The 26470-nt window shown below is 33.7% G+C and overlaps 1 protein-coding gene across 4 annotated transcripts in view; it reads left to right on the top strand.

Annotated features, from left to right (window-relative positions):
* LOC111053909 (probable ATP-dependent RNA helicase DDX49) overlaps positions 1 to 26470 on the top strand; it is a 59256-nt gene that overhangs the window by 12326 nt on the left and 20460 nt on the right. Inside the window, exons 5-7 of one of the 4 annotated variants that reach the window (XM_039439394.1) lie at positions 2046 to 2212; positions 3152 to 3306; positions 10636 to 10836. The exons of 1 other annotated variant lie outside the window; for it this stretch is intronic. In XM_039439394.1, coding sequence (XP_039295328.1) covers positions 2046 to 2212; positions 3152 to 3306; positions 10636 to 10836 — 523 coding nt within the window. The remainder of the gene's footprint in view (positions 1 to 2045; positions 2213 to 3151; positions 3307 to 10635; positions 10837 to 26470) is intronic. 2 more of the 4 variants (XM_039439391.1, XM_039439393.1) reach the window with 2 other exon arrangements.

Genomic DNA, 26470 nt, shown 5'->3' with positions numbered 1-26470 from the left:
AGTGTATGAACGGCACAATATGAGAGACTACCAGCGTCATAAAGCTTCACAAGAAAGAACTACATGGACCATCAGCTTGAGATAACATTAAAAGTTGCGACATAAACGCCCTATACCATGGGATATCTATTTACTCTATTGTTCCTCTATGTGATACGCATACTAAACTGGTTCTCCATCTTTCTACACCACATATATCTCCAAGTCGGAGGTTATTTTAATTCTACTATAAGAATTAATCTAATTTTATGAATATACGCGCATTTTGAATGTAAGATGAGTTTCAAGTTACTCAAGCTATAATATATTCAAAACTGTTCTACGAGGTATTGAATTACACTTGATAAATGTGAGACATAGTCTTAACATTCTGTGATTCATTTATTATTTAAATATAACATGTTTACTTATTCAATCTTAAGAGATTGAATATAAAAGTAATAATATTTTCATATATACAGGTATTCATGTGGGAACAAAAGGTGCAATCAAGTGAGAAGTTTTTCTTTAATTAATAAATACAGTATGATTTGGAGCAGCTCAGACGTTCCAAGGTTCCCGCTGTCAACTATTGTCCTCTATCGATAGCATTCCAACGATACTATTCTTCAATACAGCACATTTTAGAGCGGCAATTTATATTCAATTTTATTAAACCGGAGGTCTTATCAAAAATCGTTACACATACGTTTCTGCGCCTTGTTTCAAAGAATTTGCATACCAAATTTCATCCAAATCGGACAATAACTGCGGTACAAACAAACAAACAGACAAAAGCCGATCGAGTCAAAACTTAGACCTCAGCTTCGCTTCGGTCAAAAATTGCTGTAAGTCGGTTCAGTCGAATTAGAACTACATGCTTGGAGGGATATATGCGGAACAGAGAAGAGTGGGATACTGCGGCGGCGATGTTGCCGTGCTAAAGCGGACAGCATTCTGTAGTCTTTAGTGAGTGTTTATACTCTATACAAAATTACTTCTTACTTGGGATGGACATGCGCAGCTGAGAAGGCATACAGCGGTAGGGATACAACGGCAGCTATGTTACCGTTGTGAACCAGCCAGCGTTCTCTAATTTCCAGTGAGTATTCAAGTGGTCATGCTACAAACGTAGGAAGTCTCCTCTCTGCAAGCACTGACTCGACTGACTCTAAACGACAAAATGACAACTGCGCTTCCACCTATGACTCTATCCATCACTGTACTTGGATGATCTCCCTCCATTTCTCTGCGCCGCAAATTCCTCCAAGTCTGAAGTAATTTTGTACGGAGTATAACACCTAAAGTATACCTATAAGGTAACACCTGCGGAGTATACGCATACTAAACTGGTTCTCCATCTTTCTGCACCGCATATCCCTCCAAGTCGGAGGCTATTTTATTCTTCTATTTAAGAAATACGTGTATTCTGAATTTATAAGATGAGTTTAAGTACTCAAGCTATAATATCTTCAAAACTGTTCTATGAGGTATTTATTTACATTTATTTATCTATTTATTTACAATGCAAATGACGCTAATGTAATAAAATTGGCAGATAAAATAATAAGGTAGTCCTAGTGCTATTTTTCTTCTAAATTTATAGGTGACAAAGTTCTAGATAAGGTTAGAATTTTATGTGTACAGTTTTTTATAAAATTTTAGTCCGAAATAAACATGAATGAAAACTATAAATTTTGAATTTAGATAGCTTGAATTAATAAATTTATAGGTGACAAAGTTCTAGATAAGGTTAGAATTTTGCATGTACAGGTTTTATAAAATTTTTGTCCAATATAAACATGAATGAAAACTATACATTTTGAATTTAGATAGCTTGTGATTAGAAATATTCCACTCAATGAACACTTGTAATGAATAATATTGAGTTATTAAAAGAAAATTTGGGACCATTGAAGAAACACAAACTTGTATTGAATTACACTTGATAAATGTGTTATCATAGTATTTATCATTGTGTGATTAATTTATTATCTAACTATAGCGTATTTATTTATTCAACTTTAGAGATTGAATATAAAGTAATAATATTTTCATATATACAGGTATTCATGTGGGAACAAAAGGATGACATAATCACAGTTGAAGAATTGGACCAATTCTATGTGCTGTGCTCAACGGCAGTCAAAGATGGCTACCTTGTTGAAGCCATCAGAACTTTCAAGAAAACTTGTGAAAAAGGATCCATTATTATTTTCACGGATACATGCAAGTGAGTTTCCATAAGATCATAGTTTTAATTTGAAAAACGTTCTCATAATTTTACATTAGTTTATCTAAGCAGATAGTTCTGTCCTCTTCTAACTCTACACCGTTGTCAAAGCGTTCATAGGCTATAAAGAAATATAATGAACTGCCAGAATATTTAGAATTTCAACTATAAAAATTTATCATAACTTATGTAAAATTGTTTTTTCTTGGCGAATAAAATATTTGAGTTGTAATTGATCATTATTAACTAGTAATAGACTACAATATATAACTAGTCACCCCTCTGGGCTTAATAACTCGCTCATTATAACTATCGTTCTGAGAAAGTCTCGTATAATAATTCTCAAAAATGCCAGTGATATTCTATTAAAATCTCTAGTTGGAATCAATTTACAATATGACTTTTGCATAATTTTTTTCTCTCGTGATTATTGAGTCTATAGCATATTACACAATACATAGCTATATTGAGCCCCTACCTTTATGTGTCTGAAAAAGGACGAAGGAGTCCGCAAATTTTGTTGTCCAACGAATTTGATTTGTAGGAAGGTTCGAAGAACATGTTTTCAAAATTTGATGCTCATTGATCAAAGCGTTCAAAAATTATTGTAGTACACACAGACGGACAACGATTTTGGCTTTGAGTCAAAAGTAGGAACTTGCTTACACTCTTCCAATGATCTATTAAAGTATATCAACTAGGATGATTTGAATCTATTTTCTAAAGAAGACATTGGTAACAGAAAATTGGCAACTATATCATTCCCTTCATCAGCATGACGTTTTTAACGTGGAACTCACTATAGAATTTTAATTTCTTATGAAACAAACTCCCTTTATATTATGATAGTTTTAAATATTTTCAATATTTTTGAAAATAATCACAGTACCTAGTTTGAATTTTTGCAATTGGTTAATTCATAGTGTTTGATTTTTGCAGGAATTGCCAACTGCTGTCTATAGCTCTGAACGAAGTCGGATTCGAAAATGTCGCCTTGCACGCAATGATTCCACAAAAAGTTAGGTTGGCAGCCCTTGCCAAGTTCAAGACAAATTTGGTTAAAATACTTATTGCAACCGACGTCGCCAGTAGAGGTATGTTGGCTATTCTGTTTCTTGAAAATACGAGGGTTTTTTCAACCTCCGATTGGTCATAAATAAAAGGCAAATGTATGTAACGGAATAATTCTTCCACTGAAAGTTACACGTATAATTATTCTTCAGCATAATATTGCCGTGAAGGTTGAGGTAAAGACTAATGTTTATTAAAGAATAAGGCCCTGTTGCACAAAAGTCGGTTAAATTTCAACCGTGATTAATTTCACGATAACCAATCAGAGAAGGCGTTTTTGAAAAGACGGCTTCTCTGATTGGTTCTCGTGGACTCAATCACAATTGAAATGTAATCTCACCGATTCCGGAAGTCATCGTGACTTCTTTAATTTTCCGAGACGTTTCGCACACAATATCATCACTTATAACGATTCATACGTGAACCTTAATCATTCTTCGTTAGATTTATGCTGAACTATTGCCTTCTGCTTGCAAAAACTAATAACGCTATACAACTAGAACTTGGCGGGATGGTCAAATGAGGCGGCCATGTTTGTGGGTCTATAACTCGACAACAATTGGCGTTCTGTCCGCTTTGATCACAGAGTGTATGGTGGGGATGACACGCTTTTCAGTAGTGTGAAAATCACCTCACTACCGCTTGTCTGTGTCTTATGATATGATCGGAGGTTGAAAAAATCACCCTCGTATATTATTTTAGATAAGATATAAATTTATTCAACACAGTTAATCATATATAATACAATAAACAGTTGAACATCGTCATAGAGATTAATTTGAAATAAGTAGTAAAGAAAAAAATCATACAACAATGAAATATGAAAATTGGAGAAAACTACACCGATACAATCAATACAATGCGCTTATACTTGTATCTATACAATAATTTGTAAGTGCTAATATACAACTTGTAAGCTAATATCTACTAGCTATCACAGAAATCTATAACTCTGAAGCAGGCCTTCTCAGCAAGAAAGCTGTAAAAACTACTTTTGAAAATGCTTATTGACTTAGATTTCAGCTCTGCAGGCAATTTGTTGTATAATTTACAACCAATATAAGAAGGTACTTTCTCATACAGTTTCAACCTATGCTGTCTTAAAGCTATATTGTTTCTACTTGTCTTCTGGTGTTATGATCGTGTAATTCTGCATTCGTGACCAGTTTCGAGATATGTTTATGGGTGAAAATTAATAACTTGTATAATGTAAATAGAAGGTAAGGTGAGAACATTCAAAGAAACAAATGCCTCTCTACAAGACTCATTATACTTAAGATCAGCCATGTATCGTACAGCTCTTTTTTGCAGTTTAAAAATCCTTTGGAAATGAAAATTAGCGGTGCCTCCCCACAACTCTATATCATAAGCAACATGGGAGTAGAAAAGAGCATAATATATCATTTTTGACACACAATTCACGATATTTCTCATAACAAATAAATCCTTACTCAGCCTAGTAACTAGTGCATCCACATGCTTTGTATGTGATTCGAACGTAAAACTATTAGCTCCACTAGGTTTCGTGCGATAATTGTTTTACCCAAGCAATAAAGTTGCGTTTTAGGGTTTAATAAATAAATATCTATAAGTGTAGACTGTATTCCTCCTAATTACTTACTTACTCCATGGCACTACAGCCCATCCAGGGCCTTGGCCTCCTCAAGAATGCCTCTCCACTCCTCTCTGTCGACAGTCTTGCGTCTCCATTCCCTAACGCCTATTTTCCGGAGATCATCTTCCACATCCTCCAGCCAGCGCTTGCGTGGACGTCCTTTCAACCTTCTTCCGCCTGGGTTTTCTCTGAAAACTTTTTTAACGGCTCTTTCATCGCTCATTCTTTCTACATGACCCAACCAGCTCAAGCGTCTCACTTTGATCTCATGTACAATAGGTGGTTTTCTGTACAGGTCACGCAGCTCTTGATTCGAACGAAGTCTCCATTCTCCATCAATACATACTGGACCGTATATTCTTCTCAGAATCTTCCGTTCCCATATACTCAGTAGGTCTTCATCCTTCTTTTTCAAAACCCAGGTTTCTGCTCCGTATAACACAACTGGCTTTATAACAGTTTCATAGATTTGTTGTTTAATTTTCCTTGACAGTGTTTTGGATCTCAAGTATTGGCTAAGTGCATAATAACATCGATTTCCTGTCGCTATTTTTGCTTTTATATCAACTTCAACATCGTTATCTTCTGTGATAATAGAACAAGATTCCTCCTAATTACACTACTATTAAAGTGTTGTAAAAATTACACTGCACTACACGATATAGCACTACTATTAAGTTATGATATATAAGAAAAGTTAGCTAATGCTAAGGAAGGACTTTTGTAAGATAGTTTATTACCAAAGCAGGCACGTAGCCAGGATTACACTTTGGGGGGGGTCCGGGGCCGGGGAGGGCTTGCCCCCCCCTTAGGCTTGGGGATTCCGGGGGGCTTGCCCCCCGGGTGGAAATTTTTGGTTTTTATGAATTAAAAACTCATGTTTTGGTCATTTACAGTATAATATACATGTATAATAAGTAATACATTTTATTTATAAAATTTTTGTAAATTTTTAATAATACATTTTCATTTGTTCATTGACACACAAAGCAAAGTCCGTCTGGAAGTTTTACAAAAGTAGTCGTCTTTTCTGCTTCTTTGCCATCACGTCCAAAACTGCTTCCGCGTCAGGGTGCAACTGTGGGTGACAGGAAAGTACAGCAAGTGAACTCAAACGCTCGTTGCTTGTTCTATTACGAATAAATGATTTTATTCGTTTCATTGTAGAAAATGTCCTTTCTACACTACAAGTGGTAACTGGAAGTGTTGCAAAAACCTGAAGGAGCTGGTAAATATGTGGGAGAAAAGACTTGTTGCATGATTCCATTACTTCTAAAATGTCTGAGGGTTTCTTGACATTTTTTGATGAGTTGCACCATACCCTGTATTCACCTGTAAGTGTAGTAAGTGAGCTGTCATCAGGACTATCACTGGACGAAAGGTAACCTAACAGGCATTCCAACATGTCTTCTTTCTCTGGCGAAGCAAATCCTGGTAATAATGCTTGGAAAGACTTTATGATGTTTTCATTGTTTGAAAATCGTTCTTTCATATTTGTTATAATGCTATCCAAACATGGCACAAAAATTGAAACTCGAAAATACTCTTCAGTTGACTTAGCAATATGATTAGAGCGATGTTGTTGTCGTTGATTTATTCTTGGTGCTTCTAATTCCCTATTAAATATTTCTTGAGACATAGTTGTAGCACGGTTGAAGATATCTTTAAATACTTTATCAGCTGAATCTCTTAGGTCTTGTAACGACTGAATAACCTCATTAGCAGAACTTACGACTGCTGAAAGGTCGTACCTTTCGTGCTGGAGGTATACTGAAAGGGGTAGAGTTATGCTGAATATTTTTTCACACACTAACAAAGATAATAAAAAAGTGCTTTTTTCCATTGCCGCTTGAAAGGTAGCTGCAGCCCCAGCACTTTTTTTACTTGAGTTGGAAATTTCCTCAAGACTTGCATACACAGGTTCAATTAGTTCTACAAAGTCTTGAATGCTGGTGTGGCGCTCAATGAACCGAGTGTCACAAGCTTTACTCAATCGTGTCTTTTTGTTATCCGGCATATACACCTGAATGGCGTCTTTTAGGGTATGATTTGCAACAGAGTTTTTTCTAAAAAAACCGCAGATTTCTCTTACTATGTCTAAAGCATTTCTAACATTATTTACAGACATGGCATTTGACAGTGCTAAATTTAATCTATGACTTGCACAGTGGACATATAGTGCTTTTGGGTATTTCTCTTTAATTCTAGCATGGACACCTTTTTCCTTACCACTCATGTTGGAAGCACCGTCGTATCCCTGGCCCACGCACTTGGTCATGTCTAATCCCAAGTTATGGATCATTTCCAAAATCGATTTGGCAATGTTTTCTCCACTCAAATCAGAGATGGATGAAAACCCTAAAAAATCTTCTTTTATAATAGGCTTATCATTTTGGTTCCTACTGACGTATCGGATACATAATGATAGCTGTTCAATGGAAGACACATCCATAGTTTCATCAGCTAAAATGGCAAAGCAATCAGACTCGTTTATTTGTTTTACTATGTTTTCCTGAATTAATGATGAACTCACGTCGAGGATTTCATTTTGTATATCTGGACTGATATAAGTTGCATTCTTTTTATTGTTCAAAATATGATTTTTTAACTGGTGATCTCCTGAGTTGGCGCGAAATCTCAATAAAGCCCGAAATTTACCATCTCTTTGACAAGGCTTCTCAAGAGTGAGAGGGCCACTGTCATTGTCACCTCTTAATGGGAGTTCATTTTCGGCGCAGAACAGCACAGTTTCAACAATAGGCCTCAAGTGTGCCCTATTTAGTTCTCTCTCTTTTTGCCTTTGACTGATAAGTACGTCAGGAATTTCCTTCATTTCTCGGGACATAATTTTGATAAAATTGTCAACTTTTTCAACATTAGTTCTATGGTGTTGTGTACGATTATGATTGTCAAACTTTTCAATGGCGTTTCTCCACCGTCTAAATGGGGCTTCTATAAAAGCGCCTGCTGCTTCATGATTGCCCTTACCGGTGCCACTAGCTTCACTAAGAAACAACAAACAATATTTACAGAATATGCCGTCACATTTCCTTGAATAAGCTATCCAAGGCCATTTTTTCACCCAGTGACTTTGAAATTTTAGCTGTTTCTTATTAAATTCTGTTGTTGGATAAATAAATTCGTCTGATGGAATTAACACATTAGACAATATTTGGTTTTTCAAATTGTCATCAATAGTGGTTCTTTTCAACTCACCTACGTCAAAAGTGTGCGGATGAAATATGCCAGAATTTAAAGGTTGTCTGTCACTAGTATCAAGTTCAGTAATGTCATCTTCATCAACAGCTGCGAGTCGTGGGGTTGAAGCTTCGTTGCTGGGTCCAGGCTCTGGCTCCGAACAGCTCACACCAGTTGTTGTAGGGGCAGGGGCTTTGTTGCTGCCGCTGGGTCCAGGCTTAGGCTCCAGACAGCTCACACCAGTTGTTGTAGGGGCAGGGGCTTCGTTGCTGCCGCTGGGTCCAGGCTTAGGCTCCAGACAGCTCACACCAGTTGTTGTAGGGGCAGGGTCCGTATTGAAAGATTGCTCTAGCTCCGACGAGGACGAACATGTAGTATTGGCCTGCTGCTGATCTGAAAAAAACAGGTTTTTTTAGACATATGAATCAAAACTACAATAAAATAAACGGTAATAGTAAACTGGCGCAAACACAACTAAATTACAATGATTTTCTTATTTTCTACATTTCAAAATTAGAATGTAGCAGGGCTGCCTGCCAACCCATAAGAAAACCCTCGATTGTAGTGTCAACTCGACGTGATACAATTACCATCAAGCTCAGGTTTTAGTTAGCTCAGTTATAATTTTCTTATTACAGAAAATAATAACCTCAGTTATAATTTTCTTATTACAGAAAATAATAACTAACCTAACTAAACCTGAGCGTGATGGTAATTGTGTCACACCGAGTTGACACTACAATCGAGGGTTTTCTTATGGGCTGGTAGCACTGCAAAATGGCGGCCGACGGTCCCATATTAACCTAACCTATTTTTACGACAGCCTATACTTTATGTTATTTTAAACCATATTATATGTAGTCCTTTTTTTATAATATGCCTTCAATCTCCATAGTCCATAGAAAGTATTACACGTACTTATAAATTATATTGTCACAAAGTTTGCGACGCAAACCATTAAAAATATAGTAGTATGGGATTTAGTATTTACTTTATTCTTTACTTACCTACACTTGAACTTGTAGACTTTTTCTTTTTAAAAAAATCTAAAATTGACGGGTTATGTTGCTTTCGCTTCATACTGGTCCGGTCACAAACTGTCAATGAACGAATGAACTGAGAGAACTCGCGACTGCCGTGCCGAGTGCCAAGAGCGCGACTAACGTCTAACCTTGACTGGCGGTCACTGACCTCACCCCACCCTCGTACATCAACGGCGAGCGTCAAGCGTGTGTTCACAGTGTTGCCTACTCGGCATATGCACACGATATTTGATTTGTGGATTTTTAATATGTGGATCATCTCATCTCCAATGATGAATTACTTACCTTAACTGTATGATATTGTTTTATTTTTTTACATTCATAAAAATGTAGTAGTCCATAAAAATAAAACATTTTAAAAATTTCGGGGGGGGGGGTCCGGACACCCAGGACTCCCCCCTTGGCTACGTGCCTGCTTGTAGTTGAGAATAGTGAATTTTATTTGAGAAAGTATCATTTCAATTTGAGAACATACGATTTGAAATCGAGAAGTTGTCAGTTGTAATTGGGAAATGATTTTTAAAAAAAAACAGTGCTTCCAGTACTTATATTTTTCATAAAAATATAAAATAATATGATACTATATTCAATATTCCAATAAAACGTCAAGTTTTTAAATGAAAAATTATTTTCAAGCCCAAAAATCCATTGAAGAATTGCCGAATTGCTTGATCAAGATATTCAATTGATTGATGATAAAGTTCAATTGCGCCTTGAACATTGAGAATTTGATCTTCATCAAGTGCAATATTTCACAAAATGTTTGGAAACAAAAGTCGTGTTGTCAATACATACATAGAAATGATACTCTCATTAATCATTCGTAAACAGTACAGAGGAAATAATTTCACCATTGAAAATATTAATTTGCCCCCATGCAAAGCCTATGGTAGTATTATTATTTATTATTATTATTATTTATTATTATTTTTATTGCATCCCAAACATCCGAATAATCAGACTGGGGATAAGTCAAAAAGAGCAACCTAAAGGAGGTTCTCAACACATATCAAATGTAATATTGGAATACTGTGTACGTAGTACAGTATCCTTTCCTGCTCAAATCAAACCTGTACTGTAGGCTACAGAAGAGCCACGACATGTCAATTGGAAAATCTTCTCATTTTAAATTGATATCTTCTCATTTACATTTGACGATTTCTCAAATACAATTCACTACTCTCAATTACATGTGATGACTCCCCAAATACAATTGACTATTCTCATTTACAACTGACATTCTCTCAATTACAAGTGACTATTCTCAAATACAATTCATACTTTCTCAAATAAAATTGGAAAAGGTGTAGTGACTAACAACTAGTCATTGGTTCTAGCTATACAAATAAGATTATACAGCTGACTCGAATCCTAGCATTTGCTGGAAAATGACTTGGTACTATCAATTGCTAGCTTTTATTCAATTGAACTAATTCTTTTAAAATATTTGGCCTAATTCTTGTAAAATCCAACAAATGTTGTCTTGTTTTGGACAGGTTTAGACATCCCGGCCGTTGAGTTGGTAGTGAACCACAACATCCCGAGCATACCGAAGGACTACGTGCATCGGGTTGGTAGAACTGCGAGGGCGGGGAGAGGGGGAACCGCCATTTCACTAGTGACTCCGCACGACATACATCTGGTACATGCCATCGAAGCCAACATTAACACTAAGCTCAAGGAGTATCAGATTGATGGTAAGTTGCAATCAAGTTGTAGCCTGGCCACTAACGACAGGACATGCATGATGAGCGTGTGTGTACACACAATGTATGACGGCATTTGTGTACACACACACATGTTCATCATGCATGTCCTGTCGTTAAGGTTTCTTCATATTACGCTACGCTACGCTGAAATACAATTTCGGAAGATGTAGCCGTCCTATCTACAAACATTAAAAGCTACGCTACGCTGATGTGAACGGAACAGATATGTAGCTTGGATTTGACATTGGGAGATACGACGAATTCTAGGGTGGCGTAGACTAGTGGGAAAAGACCCTTAGTGACCAGCGTTAGAGTATCACATTATGGTGAGGTCCACTTTATAATGGCAATGTTCGATTTGCAATGGAATTGCTAACCTTGTCTATCGTTCAACAATGCTGATAGCGCTATCTCTTTCTCGCTTTGCTCTGTTTGCCACATCGTCTTTTAACAATGTAGAATTAACAATCGATTGACAAAATATTTCATCTTAATTATGACAATATGATTTTGAATCATGATCATCTTTCCGTTCTTCGGTAGCCAATTTCGAAAACATAGGTCTGTAAAATGGATTAATAAATAATTATTATCAGCCCCCCTATTGAAATTTCTGTTCAAAAACCATCCCCAATATTCACACAACATATTTCCAAAGTTTCATGCCGTTATGTCAAGAAGTTTTCAAGTCTATAGGGAACAAACAAACATAAAGAACAAACACACATTCATTTTTATATTATATAGATTTACATTCGGCTCAAGCATAAGCCTCTCTAAATGGGGGTAGAATTATGATAAGGTTGACAACTTTCAGTTCCTTTGTTTTAACATTTTTTTTTCAAATAATTTTCAAAAAGTTCATGTAGTACCTATACTATTGTGTTTGAGACACTTCTGGCGCTATCATAGTTTCACCACTATTCTGTTCCACACTCCTATCTCTTGCAGTCGTTCATTATATCTTTAATAAAGTAAAGAGCTGGCTTATACACGTAGGTACGGGATGGGAAAATTATGTTTGACGCATCATCACGTCTGAACTACTGAACTAATTAACTTCAAATTTTGCATATATATTCTTAATTAACCAAGGATGGCTAAAGGCCTTTTTTCAATTCTTCAAAATTTCATTACGTCAAGTTTTCAGTTTGTCAAGTTTTAAAATAGATCCTCGCGGAGCACGGGTTCCTGCTAGTTATTCATATATATAATAGCCTAGACAATTCTCACCTTCACCACAATAGGCTATATACAGAATGATTCTTAATTGTGGTAAAATAACATAATTGTGGTAAAATAATTTAATATGTGATAGTAGAGGTGAAAATAAGAAAAAAGGTTCTTATAAACATATATCCATAAACGTTTCATTAACGAGCTATACAGAGTGAAAGATTTCACTTGGTAATGATGTATTTTCTCGAATTATCTAGTATTTAAATTTGTTATAACATGCAAGTTTTTTCAACATATCGATTGAACCATATTCAAGTGAACTTTAAATAGAAAATTCATTTTCCGAGGATTGTGAACCTAATTTACTGAGGGTGGTTATAGGCCTAATTTTAGTTCTTCAAGATTTCAATTTTTCAAGTCCTTTAAACAGACCCTTGCGGAGCACAGGTCTCCTAGTAATAGATATTTGTTGTTCTCAAGTTATACAGGGTGATTCTCAATTATGGTAAAATAATTTAATACGTGATAGTAGAGGTGAAAATAAGAAAAAAAGTTCTTATAAACATATATCCATAAATGCTTCATTAGCGAGCTATACAGAGTGAAAGATTTCGCCCGGAATTCAGTTCCTCTGGAGAAATACATCGATGCTGAATTGTTTGGGGACTAGTTTTTGAAAAACTTATGGTGGATTCATATGGAAAAAAATCTCAAAAATTGAATAAAATTAGTCTGGAAGCTGTAGTGTGAGTAGTTTTTGAGAAAAAAGTTGAAATATGCAAAAAATCCAAGTAGAAAAACACAGACTTCTTTCTACGTTTGATGCCCAATAACTTTCTTTAATGACCAGTAAACAAATAATTGTTCGCAATAAAAATTGAAGAGGATTTAATTCTGAAAAGAATTATGTACGCTGTGTAAACTAAATTTAAATAAAAGTTAAATAAAATATATTCTTATGTAGTACATTACATCACAAAAATTAGCATTAAAAATCACAACAAATGTTCTTCTTAAAGACTTCCAATGTTATTATCATATCCTGAAAAAGGACGAAGGAGTAGTGAGTCAATTTTGTTGTTCAACGAACTTGACTTTTAAAAAGGTTCAAAGAATAGGTACGTGTTTAAAATTTAAAGCTGATTGATCAATTCTTTCTGAAGTTATCGTAGAACATATAAACAGACGGACAAAGACTTCACTAAGTCAAAAGTGAGAACTCGCTAACACTCTGTCATAAATAAAAATTGCAAATTTTGGATAATATTGTACTTATTACTATTTACTATTAAAGTAAACACAAATTGGTGAGGCCAAGGTCTATAAATAGTATTTATAGACCTTGGGTGAGGCGGGTGATGGTGGCACCATCTCTGAGTGAAATTGGTAAATTTCAAGCTTAAAATTGCATGTGTTATTTCAAATATTAAAGATGTGTCAATCATATGACAATTCTAAAATCAGGTTTTGTTCATGTTTTAGACAAAACAAACAAATACTCATCATTCATCCAACTACAATTCAGTGAAGGCTTAAATTGGTTAATTATCAAATAATTATGGTGTATTGTTCATTTTGAGTGATTTTATGGTATGTTTTAAAATATAAGAACAAAAGTAGCAATGCTTCGATTTGAGTGTGTTTTGAAATGAGCGGTAATAGTTATTTTCCCACAGATACCTTGAAAAGTGACCATTTCTGCACTGATTGCCGGCCGCAAAGAATCACTTTTCCGCTTAGTGCGCAAAGTATTACTTTGCTCACTCCAGATTTGCAGCATGACAACGCAAATAGTTAGTAGGTTATATGGAGCACCAGTGCAGGAAAATCAAAATTAAGTTGGAAACATTGACTGTGGTATAGTGAGGTCCACGTTATAATATGGCAGTGGAGAATGGCGTTGCCTATTTATTATGTGCCTTGATTAATTTTATTATTATTATTAAATTTTGAATAAATTAAGGTTTTTATTAATAATAAAACTACACAGATAAACATTTGATAAATTTCAGGAAATTTTACCCATAATTACCCACTTTTCATATTCAATGGTAACTGTAGGAAAAATTTAATGTAAATATGTGCACAAAGTTTGTTTGCTGCACTCAAGAAACCATCATTCAGCACTCGCCTACGGCTCGTGCGTAAACGTTTCTTTCGGTGCAGCAAACTGTCACTTTGCGTACTAGTTGCACAAATAACTATTTCCTACAGTTACGTTGAAAAGTAGCCATTGCTGCACTGATTACAGAACGCAAAGAATCACTTTTCCGCTCTAGTGCGGGAAAAATTTTTCTGCACTCCAGATTTGCAACATGGCAACGCAAAATACTTAGTAGGTTATATGGAGCAACAGTGCAGCAAAATCAAAATGAAGTTGGTAACAGTGACTGCTGTGGCTGCTATAGTGAGCAGAGGTGCAATGAAGCGCAACGCGCTAATTATTATTCATTATATTATAACCAAGGACAACATTTTTATTCAATTTGACAATAAATTAAGGTTTTTATCAATAATAAAATTACACAGAAAAACATTTGATGCATTTCAGGCAATTTTACCCATAATTACCCACTTTTCATATTCAATGGTAACTGTAGGAAAACTTAATGTGAAATACGTGCGCAAAGTTCCTCTGCTGCACTCAAGAAACCATTACGCCCTCGCCTACGGCTCGGGCGTAAACGTTTCTTTCGGTGCAGCAAACTGTCACTTTGCGCACTAGTTGCACAAATAACTATTGTACAACTAGTGCGCAAAGTGACACTTTGCTGCACGGAAAGAAAGGTTTACGCACAAGCCGTGAGTGCGGAATGGCGGTTTCTTGAGTGCAGCAAAGGAACTCTGCGCACGTATTTCACATTAAATTTTTCCTACAGTTAACATTAAATGTAAAAAATAGGTAATTGGAGGTAAAAATGTCTCATAATTCATCAACTTATTGTGAGTGTTATATTGTGGTACTTGAATTGCTGATCATGAAGTATAGCAATCATTACACACAGAAATGCTCAGAAGTTAATGGAAATTTTAAAATTCAAATTTATTTGTACAAAGTAGGTACAAACATTTAACTATAAAACACCTATGCAATTCACCACAATCAATTCAAATAAATAACATTCCTTACTAAAAAATAATAAATCGAACAATAATAGCATTAATACTTATATTCCTAACTAGTAAGAGTTATAATGCACAATCAAACTGAATGGATTGAGGATTATCATTACATTATTATTCAAGACAATAGACAAAATGACAATAGATGTGATATTTCAAATTTATCCAGGAGTCAATTATTTTTATCCCATCTACAAAAAATCATAAAATAGTACTACAATAAAGATTATAATAACAAAATGATATGATTGATGTTTGAAAATAATTCCTTTCTATATAGGTATGAAATAATATATTTTTACTCTTTCCCTTTAGATCTACTATTTACAGGGTTTTCTAACTTACCTTTTTCGGAAAGTAAAAGTGAAATTCAAATATTCGTATTTCTTTTATTCAATGTTCATTGTTTTTCTTCAATTATTGATCAATTCTATGAGCTACTGCAGCTGACTACTATTTCACTTGCTCAAGATGCAATTACCAGTCTCATTTTGGATTTTCTTCATCCAAATTTTCTTAACATGAAAACTATACTGTCATATAAAACCAATCCGTTTGAATAATGTGGACTTACTATTTTGTGAACTGTTGAGCAATAATTATTTCAGTCTTCTATTCACATAAAGGATCATTTTCACTACACTCACACATTGAAAAATACAAATGATGAAAAAGTACATTATGATAGGATATTGTCTCAATGTTTAATTTCTGATTAATAATGATTTTGGTGAAAGTAATTATAATTTTGAGTGTTATTGTACTTTTACAAACCCTGAAGTTGAAGACTCACTTTTTTGTTACTATTAATAGGGGTATAGAATTTGGACTTGGTGTCTGAAATATTAATTCCTTCAATTACCTTCCTTTCATCTCTTGAAATCTATCAAAGGTTTTTGTAATCTTTCGTTGAAAATTTCTATTGATAAAGTTTTACATTTAATATTTTTGTGGAGAATATTCTGATAGTTGTTCTCATTTTATGACCTCAAAATAATTCAAACGTTTTCATTTTATGACTTCTAAATTTGTTGTTCATTCATTTTCTATTAGGTTCTAGTTATTTTAAGCGATATTTTTCTGTGATAAATCTTATAGAATGATTTTAAAATGTTAACTAAGTATTTAATTGCTTTCTTTCATATTAAAGGTAAGGATCCTGATGAAGAGGAACAAAGCTTGAAGAGAAAAGGAAACAATTTCGAAAGGAACAAAGAAAGAAACTAAGGAAAAGGATGAAGGAAAAGCAGAAAGCCAAAACGGACAGTCAAGTTGAAACAGAAATAACCGAAGATAGTGAACAAAAGACGAGAAAAACTCTGTATAATAAATTTATTTTATTTAACATTCATTGCTATCCTTTACCCTCTAAAATTGTTCATTATTTATAGTAATCGTTTATTTGTTTTGATTTTCGTACCATAGGTAACGATTTGTTTGACTTTAGTCAGTATTTTACGGAAGGAATTGAAAGGAGATGAAGAATAATAGTGCATGATTGGGAAGACTATTTAGAAAATTTGCCATCCATTGAAAAATGTTGCATGAAATATTTTCAGTTAGCTCCAAGACCTGCAAGCAAAGGTACATTATAAATCCCAATTTTGCAAATTGTCTTGATATCTTTTGATTGTTTAAATTCTGTAATCAATTTTAAAATATGAATATTATTCTCTACTTAACGATTATTTCTAATTTTTATTGTTTATAAAGAAGTAGACTAATAGTTGTGGTATATTTGTTCCAAACACATTGCTATTTATAAATAGAGAATAATATTGTGTTGTTGATTGAATGTACAATAATTATTTTATTACTTTGTCAGCATTAGTTCTTGCAATAGTGGCCATTTTATTCTTAAGTATTCTTCAATACTGGCCATTGTATTCTTCAGGCCATTTGTCCTGTACCGTACATCCAAACCTATATTATATCAGGGTAACAGGCTTGGATATTGATTGGTTTGAATTTGAGTTTTGATACCAAGTGTCCAATGTTCCAGCGAATTGCGTGGTATTAGTTTTTATTGTGCTTATTATACATAGTCAAAACTTAGTGGAGCGGCGAGTTTAGAGTTACCAGAGAAAGTAGCTGAAAGTGTTTGAAAACAATGTATGTATTCAAATGTGTCAAACTTATTGTAGTGGTTAAGGTTAAGGTCGGGTAAAATGTAGAAGGAAGCGGAGACATATAGATCCATATGGGTGATTCAAACACATTCAGCTACCTTCTCTGATATTCTCTACCTTCGCCGCTCCAATATTTCATGAATCAAAGGTTTGGACCAAGTGCCTGAGTACAGTTTTGGTGTCTCACTCACCAGGCCAATAGGACACCAATAGTGCCTTTTGCCGCTTCCACACTGTCGCCAAGTGTGTTCAAATGACTACGAGCGTGAGAGTGTGGATGGCTTCTATGTCAGTGTTCGCCTTTTTTCGCTTGTCTTTGCTCCAATTTTTTTCGAGTAAAGGCGAGTGGCCAGCCAAGAATCTACAACTATATATCCCATTCAGGCACTCCTGGATGTCAAGACCAACGTGAGTAATCTTACCTCGCGTCATAGCGAGAGTGTGCACTGGGCATTCTGTAGGCCTAGCTTGCTTTACACAAGGACACCATTGGTGTTTTGCTGTTATAAGGGCATTCGTTCCTTAAAAAACAGATGGAGGAAATATACACAATAAGGATATTAATGATCTGTCTATAACAAGGTAAATGTAACTATCTGGTAAATAATATTAAAGTAAATTTATTCCAGCTCTTTTTAAGACAGCTGTATGAGTTTTTGATAATATTTATGTGTCACATTCGTGTAGTAGATAATGTAACTAAGCTCAATTAATGGAATTGATATTCATAATTTATCAATAAAATTCTTTAGTATATGGTTTTATTGAAATTAATTTCTTGAGACTTATTAAAAACATTATTGAGCTCCTCATGACTTTTTGAATTCAAACTACTTCCCGCCTGTAACTGTATTCATCTTGACATGAGCTCCGACTATCAAGCAGGCAGTGAGTTGATAATTTCCCAGCCAATCGAAATTTGTGAATGACGGTTATCCATTCGAAAAGCCCCACTTCTTTGCATTACTTCAATCAGAAAGCTTATGGCCGCGGTTTCGTATTCTACTTGATGTAATTATCACTGTTTTGGCAATTTATGTTAGATTTTAATGATTGTCGTCAAGTTTGAACAACATTTTACCACCATCGATTGACACTAGTGATATGTTTACTTGTGAGTTATGATCATCGGATCTTATTGAAGTCTATCCATTGTCAGAAGGTAAGGTTCGTTACTAGTTACTGGTGAATTAGTGATAGATGCATATTGATCATCACATATTCTGTTGGCTATCTTTCAAGATCTTATTGCACTGATGTTATTGCCAAATTATTTATTTAGTTACGCTGCAGTCCTATTCTAACCTAGTCGGCTACTAAGATCTGTTTAGGCTGTCAGTGATCAGTTCAAAACATGTAGGCCAATGACATGTCTGGACTAACAAGTGATTAATTCTTATTAATTATCATTTTTTGATTTGTAATCAATTTATAAAATTCTTTTTTAACATTAACATTTGTTAATCCAATTATACCAAGTTCAATACTAACTAACCCTCAACATTTAGCTACTATTGCTTTAGACTTTAGGCTAACTCTCTTTTAAATTATATCATTTGCTTATTAAAATGTTTTTAGGATAGAATAGTCACACATTCTTCATTGTTTTTTTTTGTCAATCATACCAATTGATATTCGACCATATCACTTCAAATTTAATATCATGTGAAATCATACTAACTTGACTTAATAGCCTATGCTGTAGAAATCATGTTTCCATAAAATCTATGCTCTTGTCTTCATCACAAAGACAAGCTAATAATGTCTTATTGTAGTAGTTTAAAATGCCATCATTCTTTTAGAAGAAATCTTAGTTTTATTAAAAATTTCAGTCAAATTAACACAGCTATCAATTCCAAACTGTAAGTTAACTTGTAAAGCTGGGACCACTACACCTTTCGTCCACCGTTTCAATTATCATGTCCGACATCTCTATGTGGTAGAAGGGTGGTAGTAGAACAGGTCATGAGATGAGCATGTGAGGCTTTACGCATTCAAGTTTGTTGTTTGTTTGGCTGTCATACAGTCGTCCGACTGTATGATCGGAGTGAGATCAAACGCTGCATAGCATTTGTGTCCTGGCCTTTATTTGTGTCAAAAAGCTGGATGTAGCACCAATTTTCACGTAGTTTTCATTTTTGACCCAACCATAGTGTTGTCAAATAAAACCTGTAAACTTATCCTTGTTTTAGCGCGAATTGCTTGGAAATTTGCGACAAACCTCGCAAACTGCATTAATATTTAGGCTTTAGTGTTTATTATATAGTAAGTCCATAAGGTGGGTGGGTATCAGACTCCAACAACCCCAAGGGACACGCTATGAAAAACACAAGACAAGAAACCAAGGTTGTCTTTAGTTTTGCAAAGGTCTTAATGTATAAAGAGTTATAAGTGTTGTTTACTGGAACAGTATGAGTTTTAAAGTGTTGCCAAATCAATTCAATAACTGCTAACTGAAGTAGGCTTACTGTATTATTTGTCGGTTCCAAATTGTTCTAGTAGAATTACAAATAATAAACCTAAATTAGCTTAAGTGCTTCCTACAATGTACAGTCACTTAAGCTGCGTTTACACCAAAGTTATTAACAAAATTTTAATCACTTAATCCTTATAGATTCTATTACATTGAACGGAACTTGACAAGCACATATGTTCATCATGTGTATGATAAGTTATGTTCAATCTAATAGAATCTAAATTTTGTGAATAACTTTGGTGTAAACGCACCTTTACAGAAACACGTTCTTTATTACTCTTATGTTTTGAAGGGATATTATCAGCAATACGTTTTAAGATGATAGGCTACCTTTGAATAAATAATTTAGAAAATAATGGGATAAATCCTTGAAAAATAAATTTACTCATTGAAAATGTTGGTTTTGTCACTTGTTTTACTAATTACTTGTAAGTAATTTTCTTACTTGTCATCTGTGAGTAATAAAACCATATTTTGAATGAGTAAATTTATTTTTCAAGGTTTTATCCCCTTTCTAAATTATTTATTCAAAGGTAGCCTATTATCTTATAACTTATGGCTGATAATCCCTTCACAACGTAAGAGTAATAAAGAACTTACTAGAAGTAAGTTACAAGTACTTACTTACAAGTACAAGTACTTACTTACAGTTACAGTAGTACACAATTTTAAATTCCTCTTTTTTAATGCATAGATTGCGTTTTATAATACTAAAATGAATTATGATTTTTTGATAAAAATTACACAATATAATAAGTAAGAAATACCCCCTTATTATATTCATTTCTTTTAAATCTGATAAGGCCTAGATAAACTGTCTACAACAAGGTTATGTAAATGAATATTTAATTGAAGTTCTCAGAAGTATAAATTCCATAACAATAATTCTCCAAAGAGCTCCCGTTGATTTCTACCCCTCGCTAAACTGTTAATGTTGAACTATTAAATAAAAAGGACTAAGAAATTGTCAAAAACCACAGATTTCATTGATAGTTAGAAAGACCCGTTTTGGTTGTTACATCATTGTCATTTCTCTGGAAGAGTTTATCAGAGATTGACAATGGTGTAACAACCGAAACCGGTCTTCTAACTATCAATAAATCTGTGGTTTTTGACAACTCTTATTATTCTTTCTTATATATATTCATATTTCAACCCCTTATTATTCATTCTTAAATTTGATAAGGCCTAGGTAAACTGTCTATAACAAGTTTATAATAAATCAATATTCAATAAATTTGTCAATATAAAATGTATAAATTCCATAGCAATAGTTTCTAAAGAGCTCCCCGCTGATTTTTCCCCCCTCGCTCAACTGTTAATATTGAATATTAAATAAAAAGGACTAAGAAATTGTCAAAAACCACATATTCTATTGATAGAAAAACCGGTTTCGGTTGTTAACCATTGTCAATCTCTGAAGTTGTCAAGAGTTTATCAGAGATTGACAATGGTGTAACAACCGAAACCGGTCTTTCTAACTATCGATAAAATCTGTGGTTTTTGACAAGTCTTAGTCCTTTTATTATATTTTGTATTTATTTATATTTATAATTACCACAATATCAACTTCTCAACTACACAAAAAGTGTTAATATTGAACTTTGCATTATATGACTCAACTTGCTATTCAACTATTCTATGATTCGAATGCCAAATAGTGCATTCGGTTAGTTTAGATGTATTCTATCGTGGAGACATCTATGACAGTTCGTCTGCATTGCCAGCCTTGTCTATTTCTGTAAACATGGCATCCCTTCGTTTATGCTTTTCTGTAGGCTGTCTGGAACTAACGAGTAGAAATTAGCTTGGCCAAGAATGTCTTATTCAGGAGAGAGAAGGTGATCTTAATGGTATTTAAACTAGTAAATATGGGTCATTGAATTTGTTCGAGATCTAGGTATTGATTCAATTGATCATTGAATTTGTAAGAGATTTTTAGGTATTGATCCAATTATCATGGATTAGTTCATATTATTAGATCAATAGTTTTAAATAAGGAACTCTCTTCAACTAATAAAGTTTATTAGAAATTCAAATTATTTCAAGGACCACTTCTTCAAAAAAATTATTCAATCCAAAGCTAGGCAATAATAAGCCTTCAATAATCAATAACTTCAAATAATAAACAAACAAAAAAATAACTTCAAAGAATAAATTCATAAAACCTTTTGTATCGTAATAGTTATTGATTTATTGGTTAAAATACATCAAAATGGAAATAGCTAGTTGTTCAATTGTATATTGAATGTTAAAAAATCATACATACAATAATGATAATTTCTCTGATTGCCAATAATTGCAACCAGAGGAGTTTATTGACAAAACATATACATAATTATTATATTATAAATAAAAAGTTACTAATACTAAACTTCGTTCTAATTATGATACCCCACTAAATGAGATGAAGAAAAAAATTACTTGAGATGGCATTAGTAGCCAAAACATGTGACAAAATAATTTAAAAGGTTCTCAGATTTTTTTTATTTATTAAAGGGAAAAGACAATGAGATGAAGTTTTTTCATTTTCTGTGCTTTAGTGGAAGTATTGTGCTAGCTATTCCTATTGTATAAGAAATGATAATAGTTGTTGGCATAACCACTTATTTTTAAATTACAATGTGATTGAGAAAAATGAGTAATTATTTTATTTTAACAAATGGTTTTTTACAACCCCATGTTTCTTATATTCAAGTAGAATATCTACCACATCACTTCCACTAAATCACTGATCATTAAATTTATTGTTTTAAATCAGTCCTTTCAACTATCTTACCGAACTGCAAATAATTTACATCGTATGATGCAATAAAAGTATTTCAATTCTTTTGTTGCTGGTTTTACATTTGAAATTTTGTTCTAAGATCATGAACGTTAACGTCATTATAAGACTGTATTATTCATTGATAAGTAAATAACGTAGTAATGAATCTTACCAGAAATGTTTAATGCCCTCGTTTCTAGTGCGCTGTCCATTAGTTATACTTATACAAATGCCAAATATTTTATGAAATACTATATTCATAGTTAAGACTACTAGTTTTGTAAACTATGAACGTAAATTATTCATTGATAAGTATTGGTAATACTATTTTCATAATTAATGTAGTAATCAATTCTTACTACAAATGTTTAATGTAATCGTTTCTAGTATGCTGTCCAATGATACATTATACAAATCCCGAATATTTATGAAATTCAATTCAATTACATTAAATCCATGACCAGTCTTTACACTGGAGAGATGTCGTCATAGAAATTAAAAAAACATGAACGTTCATAAAATTTACACTATCGAGAAAACATGTCAAAGAGACAAATAAAACGAGTGATCTCCTCTTCACTCAAGGAATAGAGTGGAAGTTTGAGGAGTTTATCTCGAAGCACATTTTTACTTTCCTTGCCCTATTACCATAGGTAAGGAACGTATTGCTTTCCGAAAAAAATTAAGGTACCCCAATTTCTAAATTTCTATACGTTTCAAGGTCCCCTGAGTCCAAAAAAGTGGTTTTTGGGTATTGGTCTGTGTGTGTGTGTGTGTGTGTGTGTGTGTATGAGTGTATGTGCGTCTGTGTACACGATATCTCATCTCCCAATTAACGGAATGACTTGAAATTTGGAACTTAAGGTCCTTACCATATAAGGATCCGTCACGAACAATTTCGATCAAATGCAATTCAAGATGGCGTTTAAAATGGAGAAAATGTTGTCAAAAACAAGGTTTTTCGCGATTTTCTTGAAAACGGCTCCAACGATTTTGATTAAATTTTTACCTAAAATAGTCATTGATAAGCTCTATCAACTGCCACAAGTCCCATATCTGTAAAAATCTCAGGAGCTCCGCCCCATCTATGCAAAGTTTGATTTTAGATTCCCGATTATCAGGCTTCAGATACAGTTTAAACAAAAAAATCAAGTGGAAAAGATTGATCATGAAAATCTCTACAATAAATGTTTAGTTAAATTTTCATCTAAAATTGAAAATAAGCTCGATGTTCGAGAAAATAAGATTATTAAATTGCAAACTGTTGGCAACTGTTGATTCAATTAAATCATTCACTATGAAGATATAGCAGACTTCGTGTGTCTCCAGCGTTATTGTCCTGTCACCAGCTGACTCAGATCTTTGAATAGTAGATTTGAGATGCGCGAGAACACTAGCGTCAGGTGATAAATTCTCATAACGGCAATGAAAGTTGTGTGAGTGCGCCACACCAGATTTTTTTTGTTAACTATTCATTGCAAACTATGACCGTAAATTATTCATTGATAAGTATTGAAAAATACTATTTCCATAACTATAGTAATAACATTTTACTACAAATGTTTAATGTACTCTCGCGGCTAGTACGCTGTCTAATTAATTATATATTATACGAATCCCATGTACTTTATGAAAAAATATTAGGCTTATTCATAAGACTAGTTTTTGTGCTACAAATTACAAATGATAGTTCGTAGTGATATTATTTACCTTGAACGCAAGATGATGGTCATCATCAATGAAGTTCATATTGACTTGAGATGAAGATGATGATGATGGTGATCATATTGTAGAACTGGGTCGATCGTAGTTGACCGTACATTTTGAGATCTGATTAATAATTGTGATAACCCAGAATAGATAAGTGGTTACCTGTTAATGTGCAGACATCAATGAGTTGCGCTTGTAATGGTTAGATTAATATTTACAATGATAGTTGCCACTAACCCTGACCTTGAACAACATTGACCGAGTTCAGGTAGTCTGAATGGGAGTTTTGCTTTCTAAATCATTTTAAATTTTGTACAGTTTTGGATACGATTTTTGGTTTATTAATACATGTTTCAGATTAAAACTAAAAAATCTGTGAAAATGCATTATCAAATAGCCTACATGAAATCTATAGTGTAACGTACAATACAATATAATAATTCACTTTTCAAATCTTCCATAAAATTGAGGAGCTTTGAAGCCAAATGATGAATTAATCAATTTTAGATCACCATAGAATAATTTAGGAATTAATCAACTTTACTTTAAAAAAATGAATGCTTTTCTGATTAATTCACTCACTCATCAGTTATTAGCTTCAAATTACTTCGGAATTCACCTAAAACCGAAGGTCCTTTAATTCATATCTCATCATCCATCCCATAGCCCTCACACAAAAACCTCAGGATACTGCAGACAGAGAGGGAATACAATATTTAAATTATTATATCTTATCTCTCCTGCAGACATCATCCTCGGATAAAGATTATATATAATAATTATATATTTACAATGAATTATAAAACACATGTATTAAAAAGTTATGACTACATTGGGGATCAAAGTTTACTTTTTCAATAATACCATAGAGAAACAATAGCGTAAGTAGATATCCCATGGTATAGGGCGTTTATGTCGCAACTTTTACTGTTATCTCAAGCCTATAGTCCACGTAGTTCTTTCCCGTGAAGCTTTATGACGCTGGTAGTCTCTCATATTGTGCCGTTCATACACTCTTACCGGTCAAAACAGTAAAAATCGACAATAATCGGCTTGAGATAAAAGTAAAAGCTGCGACATAAACGCCCTATACCATGGGATATACTTACACTATTGTTTCTCTATGGTATATATATATAATATAATATATATAATATAATATATATATATATATATTATATAATATATATATAATATATATATATATATATATGTGTGTGTGTGTGTGTGTGTGTGTGTTGTGTGTGTGTGTATGGCGTAAATTGGCGGATAGGGTAAAATCGGAAGAAAGAACACATTATAACAATGGCGCACACATAAATCCAAGTCTGGCCAATAATGTTGTCGGGAGCAGCGATGAAAAATTTCGGAATCAGGGGTCAATATGTGGTCCACTGTTTCCCAGCCGACCCCTAACCCCAGGGTCCAAATGGTCAGCTTCGAAAATCTTTGACCCGCGCCCTTTGGGGCAATAAAACCGCGTAGACAAAGCATGGCTAAGGGTGCAGGACTGACCTCCGATTGTCGTTTGCGTGATCTTGACCATGACGTTTACGCTCAGTCAATCGTAGTTTTCATTCATTAAGTGGCGGGGTGTGTCATCAGCATTGTGTGCCAAACTATGATTTATCAATTGGTTGAGTTTGGTTTTTTCGAAAAATCGAGCGGTCGATTAGAATTTGTTTGTCGGTTGTACAGAGCACTCAAAGTAGTGGAAAATGTTCTCACGTACAAACTTTACTCGAAAAAAAATCAAAATTGTGTATTGGTACAATTTATTTTATTTATTTATTACGATGCAAATAACACTAATGTAATAACATTGAAGATAAAATAATAAGGTAGTCCTTGTGCTTTTTTTCTTCAAATTTATAGGTGACAAAGTCCATGATAAGGTTAGAATTTCACGTGTACAATTTTTAAAAAAATTGGTCCAAAGTAAACATTAAAACTATAATTTTGAATTTAATTGAAAGAAATTCGTGCGCTATTGTATTACAAGATGTTTATCAGTTCCAGTATCATTCTCTATTTGAGAGCAATCTACTTTAAACTGCAAATTGACATGTTTAATAATGAGTAAGTTACTCATAAAAAGGTAAGAAAACCGGTTACACAAAATCCTATTAGCTTTCAATCATAGAGAAACAATAGCATAAGGGAAAACTTAGTTGTGAAATAAGTTTCTTATGAGAAACTCACGCTATTGTTTCTTTATGCTTTCAATCCTTATTAAAT

This window comes from Nilaparvata lugens, chromosome 12 (genome assembly GCF_014356525.2).
Source record: "Nilaparvata lugens isolate BPH chromosome 12, ASM1435652v1, whole genome shotgun sequence".
Classification (NCBI taxonomy): Eukaryota; Metazoa; Arthropoda; class Insecta; order Hemiptera; family Delphacidae; genus Nilaparvata; species Nilaparvata lugens.
Note: the sequence above shows the minus strand (reverse complement) of the source record. Positions and strands in the feature narration are given on the sequence as shown.